This window comes from Olea europaea, unplaced genomic scaffold, assembly GCF_002742605.1.
Source record: "Olea europaea var. sylvestris unplaced genomic scaffold, O_europaea_v1 scaffold399, whole genome shotgun sequence".
Classification (NCBI taxonomy): Eukaryota; Viridiplantae; Streptophyta; class Magnoliopsida; order Lamiales; family Oleaceae; genus Olea; species Olea europaea.
This window is the reverse complement of record NW_019259490.1, coordinates 471781-480432: the sequence shown is the minus strand read 5'-3', so window position 1 is coordinate 480432 and position 8652 is coordinate 471781. Positions and strand designations below refer to the sequence as shown.

General features: G+C 34.8%; 2 protein-coding genes across 2 annotated transcripts; both read right to left on the bottom strand.

The window, feature by feature from the left end:
• Positions 1 to 539: 539 nt before the first annotated feature.
• Positions 540 to 2168, bottom strand: LOC111387339. Its single transcript, XM_023011893.1, has 3 exons — positions 2163 to 2168; positions 1611 to 1859; positions 540 to 1537 (listed from the first exon to the last, which is right to left on the bottom strand). The coding sequence occupies exons 1-3, from the start codon at positions 2166 to 2168 to the stop codon at positions 1310 to 1312; spliced, it is 483 nt and encodes a 160-aa protein (XP_022867661.1). The 3' UTR covers positions 540 to 1309.
• Positions 2169 to 2601: 433 nt separating this feature from the next.
• Positions 2602 to 4433, bottom strand: LOC111387358 (bifunctional pinoresinol-lariciresinol reductase-like). The gene is made up of 4 exons (XM_023011914.1): positions 4098 to 4433; positions 3560 to 3800; positions 3173 to 3376; positions 2602 to 2858 (listed from the first exon to the last, which is right to left on the bottom strand). The coding sequence occupies exons 1-4, from the start codon at positions 4431 to 4433 to the stop codon at positions 2698 to 2700; spliced, it is 942 nt and encodes a 313-aa protein (XP_022867682.1). The 3' UTR covers positions 2602 to 2697.
• Positions 4434 to 8652: the final 4219 nt, after the last annotated feature.

Here is an 8652-nt window from a genome sequence, read left to right as displayed (position 1 = left end):
CCAGATCATGTTTCTTGTTAATTAGTCGAGGATATAACTTTAGATAATAGCAATTTCAGTTTTAGAATACCAATACAGTAAATTCAATGGCAGGCAAAATTTTTGGGCTACCCTAATTACTCGAAAAAACTAACTTGAATCTGTATATGTTAAATTAACCAACATGGAGATCAAAGATCAGCAAATATAAATTTTCTTACCAACTACTTCTAGACATAATTTCATTGAAAAGAAGTTGTAATCAAATTCTTACCCAACACACAACCAATTAAAATGTAATTAGTCAAAGAATACCCGAATTGTGTATTCGAAACATTTTGAAGAACATCAAGCAAACACAAAATCCACCAAACTTCTTGTGTATTTCTCAGAATATGCTGATCTTGGATTGACAAAAAATGCCAGTCACTTATTACTAATTAAAAGCAATTTCAGACCATAGAGAAACAAATCAAAATAAAGAAAAATCTTTAGGTTAACACAATACCCAAAATTTGAACTAAATTAGAATATAAGAAACTCATGTTTTTCCTTTTGCAAAATTCAATAATTAAGAATTATCTAAGTTCATAGGCTTTCTTGAGCAACCCATTTCCTCGTTTCGCAAATGTCACATGCCGGTTAATCTTGTTCTCAATCCTCTTCAACTCCAGTCTCCCCCTACCCTTGATCTCTCTTTCCACCTTTATCTATATCACTATAACTCTATACAAGTATGTGTATATAGTTGAGTCTTTAACCACCTTTCTTCTGTTGGGCCTCTTTCTCTCACTCTGCACACAATTTTTTTGTTAACCTAAAAGAGACATATTTCATTCAGTTCTTAACTTCACTAAAATAGACTGAAGTATTATTGGAAAATTCCGATTCTGGAACAAATAATGCCATTGAAGCTCTAAAATTTCTAGAAAGTCCAATTGCAGCCATGGTAGGAACTCTAAGCTAAATACGAATCTCTCTAGAGAGGTTTGCAGAGTCAGAATTCTGTCTTATTTGTTACTAAACGAAATGGGGTCAAAGATGATGCAATTGGAGTTAAACCATTTGTTCTCTGCAATTGGAGTTATTCAAGACGCAGCAAAACATGTCTCCCTCTTTTTCTAAGACATTGGTTTAAAAAGCATTAACTGAGAACAGAACATGTGGTACCAGATGAGAGGCCAGAACTTACCCTGATTTTTCTCACCCACCATTCTTCGGATGCTACAACCCCGCCCATGGACTCATCATATTGGACCCCGCTGGAGGACAGGAGATCGCGAAGGCGCCCGTGATCGTGATGCATTGCGTCCCAGTGGTTCTGGAGCTGTTACTTTGTCCAATTATGGCCGGATGACGAATTGAACAACGAAACCACGCGCTCCCAGTCTTGTTTGGTGAAGCACCTGCCATGCCGATGGCCTCCGACAATTGTCGTTTCGTAGGCAGCTATGAATGTCATCCTCTCCGTGGGGTTCCACCTCGCATTTCTTCTCGATCCTCCCTCACTTGCAGCTCTGGGTGCCCTGAACGGTGCATGCTGTGCGCCGTCGCCAATCTGGGAAAAGGAGCAACTGGTCAGAACAAGGATGTAAGAAATTCGTCTTGCTCTCGCTAACATGTATGCTTACCTCACTGGAAGGTAGATCCATGTGGTTTGTTGCTGGAGTGTCGGAGTAATAAATGCTCTGGATAGTCAAGCCTCGTGAAAATTTTGTGCCACCGGCGCCGGGGAAAGGGTAACGACCAATTGGGGTTTGCGTAACACTTGCAATTTCTGGTAGAAGAGGGCTTGCTGGAGTGGTATTGAAGATCTTGCACTGTCGGTCGGTGTGATTTGGGAAAGAAAATGAAGGGCGAATGAGGGAAGTCAATGTATTCTACAGTTTGATACGTGTAGGGTGTCAGACAGCAAGTGGAGCTAACGGTCAAATTTCTCATTAAAATGAGAAAAAAAGGTGGCGCAAACAGGCCCTAAATGAGAAGATGTGAAGTTGTAAGTTGTCAACTTATCAAAAATTGTGTTAGAAGATGGTTTGGCTCCAAGTCACAATAATAGATTTGCTTCCTTTTTTGTTTGTCCCAAATTATAGGCCACTTTTCTTATTGAGAGTATAATTAATGTATTAATCTTTTCATATACACCTATTTAATGTACCATGTTATCAACAAATATGAGTTACCATCATTCTATATAGGAATATATCAAAAAATTTATATGTAAAATTTATAGTTCCAGTATATATTAATTAAGTTTTCTTAATCTCTGTGTGAAAATAGAAGTAAGTCTATTTTTATGGGATGCAGAAAGTATTAACATTTAAAGTTACAACAAATCAATAACGCTCCAACCTCTTGAGAATTGTCACTTGTAGATTCAATGAATGATAACAAATTGAGGAACAAGCTATTTGTACATATTTTTGGTATTTATGAATAAATATATCAAAAATAAAAGATTTTTTTGGTAATTTTTGTGTTTTTATAGCAATACCAATTTTTTGGCCTTTCATATTTTAGCAAATGAGATTTTAATGTGCATAGTGTAAATAACAATAACTAGCTATACATTAGTTAAATACATTCATCACCAAATAAAGTAGACTATATAAATACTCTCTATATAATTTATTAAAATAGTTAGCATTCAAAAATAAAAGGCAAATTAATGTTCTTGGATCACATATATAATTTATTACAAATATAATTTAATTTCAATTATACATATTGCTCGAGGTACTCTTCCACAGTAGTGTACTTAACCTCTGGATAGAGTTTAGATGCCTCATCTTCATCTCCTATCTTCAAACTGGTAAGGAATCCTTCATACAAAATATCATGATAATGGCTTAATCCCACTTGCTGACCAAAGTCAAGCGCTGATGTCATAAAAATCAAAAAACAAGTAAAAATTAGTTCCGATATATATTTTGTTGAAGCCAAATTTTAAATAATAATTATGTTTCATCTCAAACATCTTAAAAATTTTAGATGAGGGAACGAGCAAAAGACGTAGATTCAAGTCTCATTACTACTCATATACGAAAAATGTGCATGTGATAGGTCTGTAATAAAAAATTGAATATGATTTAGACACAAGGAGACGTGTTGAAGACAAGCTTAGTAGAAATATACACGGATCCTCTCTAAGAACATACGGAACTGAATATAATGTTTTTGAGATTGTACGTACCTTTTTTGGAGGCTAAGAAATCATCCTTAGATAGAGTAATCTTGTGCAGTTCTTTCCCAATAAGTTTCTCCCATTTCTGCACGACTTCTCTTTGGGAAAGTATGTTTTCAGGAGGACAAATGTAGATTGTCTTGTTGAGGGTTCTTGGATCATCAATTGTTTTGATAGTATAGGTTGCTATATCATCTTCATTCACATATATTCCTGCCCAAATCAAGACAAATCCGTATGAGAATGCGGACATGATATCAGAAATAAACCGATCTCATATCTCCCTTCAATTCAGATTAGCAAAATAAATATGCCAAGCAACTATTTATTTACAGACAAAATACGCCTCCGCAGAGTCGTAAGACCATAAATGACTTCAGTGTGTGATGTGCTTACCCTTTAGGTTGCCATCTCCATGTATAATGACATGATCTCTAGGAGGAAGGATTTTGCCAAATTGACATAGACCTCCCAGCCAATAGGCCGCAATACAGTTTGCAGAGACATAGGTGAATGGAATTCCAGCTTCTTCAATGGCTTTCCTCACCACCATCTTGTCATCAAAGGTCACCTTTCCAGGCTCCATTGCATTCTTCATTTTTTCAGCATCCATACCAAACTCTGATGGTATATATCTCTACAAAAATCAAACCCATCAGTTAAAATCTTGTCAATTGTCTTACTACATAGTCGAATCCAGCCGTCCATAGACTGTATACCAACCACACAAAATCATAATGAGCAAGCTTATATATTTTTTGAGTCATACTAAATTATCGGGATTTTTACAGACACATATTTCCATTTCGCAAAAAATTATTGACAGTTAAACAAAAAACAACTTTAAACAAGCCAATCCAGTTTCGCCACCTCATCATCCGTAAAAATCCATGGCGAAAGTACCTGTACAAGCAGCTTAATCCTGTATTTTTACCTTTACATTTCCAGCCTCTTTGATAGCTTCAACAAGCTTGAGTTGAAGCAAAATACTGTGACTCCGAATATGAACGCCGGAAACTGCACAGATTACGATGTCGACCAGCTTCACGGCCTCCACGAGGCTCTTGTAATCCTCGAAAGAAGCAGGTACAAGATGAGCTCCTTGCTTTTTGAATGATATTAGAGTTTCAACTTTATCAATATCTACACCAATCTCAGTATCAGGCCTTTGCATAACGTATGTTTCATGACCTTGGGCTAAACTTGCCTTGACCAATCTCTTTCCCATGTACCCCGTTCCACCAATGATCAAAACTTTGCTTTTTCCCATCTCTCTCTATATTGCTACAAAGAGAATCTGATCAAGATGATGTGGTTTATGGGTGAGTTTCTGGTATTTTTATAGTGTGTGAGAAATTTTTGATAGATACTATCTATCCAACAATTTATAAATTTATTTATTAATAGATGACATGATAAGATTTGACTGAGTCAAAATCTCTCCAATCAAATTAAAAAAACTCCAATTTTTCTACCATTAATCCAAATTACATAAGCACAATAATTTAAGTGGTAAAGAGATTTTAACAGTTCTAATTAAATTTATCACAACCTCATCAATCTGGAAAAAGAATGTATAAATAATGATATACAATAAGCATTTTCTCCTTCTTCTTTTTTTCCTTCTAATTTTTATATCCTCTCTCTCAAATGTATAAACTCCTTTCCTCTCACATAATTTGCCTATTTCGTTTAGTTAAAAGTCAAAATTTTAGTAGATTTTGATCAAAAAAAAAAATATATGGTTGAAAAGTTAATAAAAATTGTGAATCTCATTAAATATATACATTTGTGGAAATGGGCCAAGCTGGCTCCCTATCGCCCACGAGCCGAGCTTATGCTTAGCTCATTTCTTCAGGGTCGAGCCCTCAAGTTCGTGGCTCGTGGCCGAGCCTAGCTTTGGCTCACAAGCTCGAGATGATTTTTTTACAGCCCTTGTTTGATTCCCATTTTAGGTGAAATAATGCATTTTGAATAGTAAATTGATAAATAATGTGTAGTTAAAAATTAAAGAAAAATTTTGAATTTGTGTGTAAGATTATTTTATTGAAGAATGTGTTATTAAAAATGAGTTTTGAAAAAATAAATTTTTAGAAGAATGAGAATCAAACAATGACATATTTAGCCTCTGTTTGTTTTCCATTCTTTCCACATTAAAATGAAAAATATGACCGTTATCCATCACATTAAGCCACCAAATTTGAATTTCTATCTCTTGTGTGGGGTCCATAACGACTATATTTTTCATTCTCATTCTTATCAAAATGGGAAACAAACAGGATCTAAATAAAACACTCCTCCTTCATTCAGGCTAGGGACCAGTTACTTAAATTTCAAGTATTCATAGTTAAAAAATGTACATGAACACACTTGTTACATGTACAATTTTTTTTATAAAAAAAAATTTTAAAAAAAGTATTATAAAATAACAAATTTTGATTAATATGGTTAAATTAAATATTACTTACCTGATGTCATGCAATTTCAACATATTTATCCTGCAATCAAAAATTACTATCTTGCCAATCCTTCAAGCACATTAATGCTTCCAAAATATATTTTTTTAATTGGCTCCTGATCTCAGATATAACCCTCTTACTTGGATTAAAAGTAGACTCCGAAACTACAATGCTAACTAGAGGTTTTATTAGGTCTTTTGCAATCACAAAAATCACTGTCATCGTCATTTGTACTTTCCCTAGAATTCAATTATTTCTTCTAAATGTTTTTTAATTGTTTTGTTATTATGTATATTGTGATTAAAATAATCAATTAATTCAGCAGATAATGCATTTGGACTTGAGTCCGATGTCTGATTACATGCGGTACATGTAACGACCCAAATTATGTAATTTAAATCACCACTAAATAAAATGTATTCCAAATACATATTTTAAAAAAATTCATGCGTATCACATTCATAAAAAAATGTTAATTCCACCAAAAAAAAAAAAAAAAAACATAACACTGTTTTAAATTTATAAACCCCAATAAACATGTCTTAAATTTCTAGATAGAAATTCTTATGAAATAATCTAAGAAATTGTTAAAATTTAAAAATGTCTTGTTACACCGAATTATTTTATTTGGTTCCATAAAATCCTGGCACCACGATGCATCTCATTGCCCGCCAAACAACAACCCGTTGTAACATGTGACGAGTAGGGAATATGGTGAGTATATGGAAATTCTCAATATGATACGAAAAAATGGTGCAATCCCGAATAAAATATTAAATCATGCGTCATAAATACAATATCGTCATATCATATATTTAGACATCGATAAGAGCTTATAATCTATCATATCTTTGATATCGAATGGTCATTTCATAACATATCATATCATAACTTTCATTAGCACAATATCTATCAACATGATGAAATAAACTAAATATGAAAAATCATTTGCACCTCGTAATCCTACATTAACTGATAAGAAGAGTCGTTGGAAGAATAGTAAGAAATTCACATGCCCAAAATATTCTCTGTTGTCTTGTGTAAAATCGTGTACCAAGTGGTACAGAAACATATCATTCATCATTTGTTCGCAATTTGAGCACTTATATTTAAGAAAGACAACAATAATCCTCGTATAACCATATAAAATCCTTGTATCACACGTAGGGATGTCAAAAAGGCTCAACAGCTCGGGCGACCCGCAACCCGACTTGGGAAAAGTCGGAGCCGGCCCAACTCGTGGCTCGAACCAATGGAGCCGAAGCTCGGCCAAGGCCCATTTTAGGGACATGGCCTGACCCGCAAGCCCCCCCTCCCCCCAAAAGGCAGAATTCTGCCTTTAAAAAGGCAGCAAATTCTGCCTTTAGAAAGGTAGCGACCAAAAAAAAAAAAAAAAAAGAGGGCCAATGTAGCCAAGAAAAAAATCGAGCCGGCCCGACTCGAAAAAGCTCGAGACGAAATTTTTTGGCCGAGCAAAAGCTTGGCTCGGGCTCAGCTCGACTCGTTGACACCCCTAATAACACGTATTTTCCATAATAATAGGTCAAAAGTTACTCACACATGTCTGTCGATCATTTGAAATTAAAAAGGCAACTTAATTAATTCTAATAAAGGACAGTTGGCTTTTTTAGTTGCACCAAATCATAGAGTGCAGTGTACATCAAGAAAGGTGCCCATAATATAATATATTATGTCATTCAATAAGAAAAAATGAAAGAAACTACTTTGTCTTAACTCTATCTACTATGCCTTGATCAGGGGAATTTCTCTATTTCTGAGTTGATGTACTTTTCACTCTAAAATCATCGTCGGGATTTCTTCATATGACAGGTCCTTTTGTACTTTCAAAATTCAGTAACTTACAATATGATTGGGATTATGAACATATTTTCTAAGCATCGAGATATGAAACACATTATGCACTCTGCCAATTTAGGTGGTAAGGCAAGTCAGGAAGCCACACTACCAATCCTTTCAAGAATTTTGAAAGGTCCAATGAACTGTGGTCTCAACTTCCCTTTCTTTCCAAATCTCAGCACACCCTTCATTGGTGCTACTTTTAGAAAAACTTTGTCATCTACTTGAAATTCTAAATATTTTCTTCTACCGTCAGCATAACTTTTCTGTCGATCTTACGCTGACTTTATTCTTGCTCTAATCTTATCAATCGCCTCAAATGTTCATTCAAAGATTTTAGGATCCAAAATTCTATTCTCCCCGACTTCGTCCCAATGGATTGGAGATCTGCACTTCTTACTATAAAGAGCTTCATATGAGGTCATCCTATAGTGGCATGAAAATTGTTGTTGTAAACAAACTCCACTGACGGTAGGTATGTCTCCCAACTACAGCCAAGATCCAAAACGCGTCCCCTCAACATATCTTCAAGAGTTTGAATGGTTCTTTCTGATTGTCCATTCATATGTGGATGATAAGCAATACTAAACTTCAATTTCGTCCCCATGGCTATCTGTAAATTTTTTCAAAATTTTAATGTGAACCTCAAGTCCCTATCTGAAACAATGGTGACAGGACCTCCATGCAGCCTGACTATCTCTCTTACATATAACTGTGCGAGCTGTTCCATATTGAAATTTACTTTGATTGGTATAAAATGGGCTGACTTTGTCAAACGATCAACCACTATCCAAATAGTATTGTGACCTTCTGCTGATCTCGGAAAGCCCACCACAAAATCCATCGCTATGTGTTCTCATTTTCATTCTGGAATATTCGATAGTTTCAACAATCCTTATGGCCTTTGTGCTCTGTCTTAACCTACTGATAGACCATACATTTCTCAACGAACGAACCAATTCCTCTTTCATGTTTCTCCACAAAAATGTATTGAAAAATGTATCTAGAAGATTTCAATACATTTTTGTACCGCCTGAATATGCCACATAGGGGGTGATGTGAGTTTCTTCCAATATCTCATTTTTTATAAAGGTAATCATTTGAAATTAAAAAGGCAAATTAATTAATTCAAATAAAGGACAATTGGCTCTTTTGGTGGCATCAAATCATGTA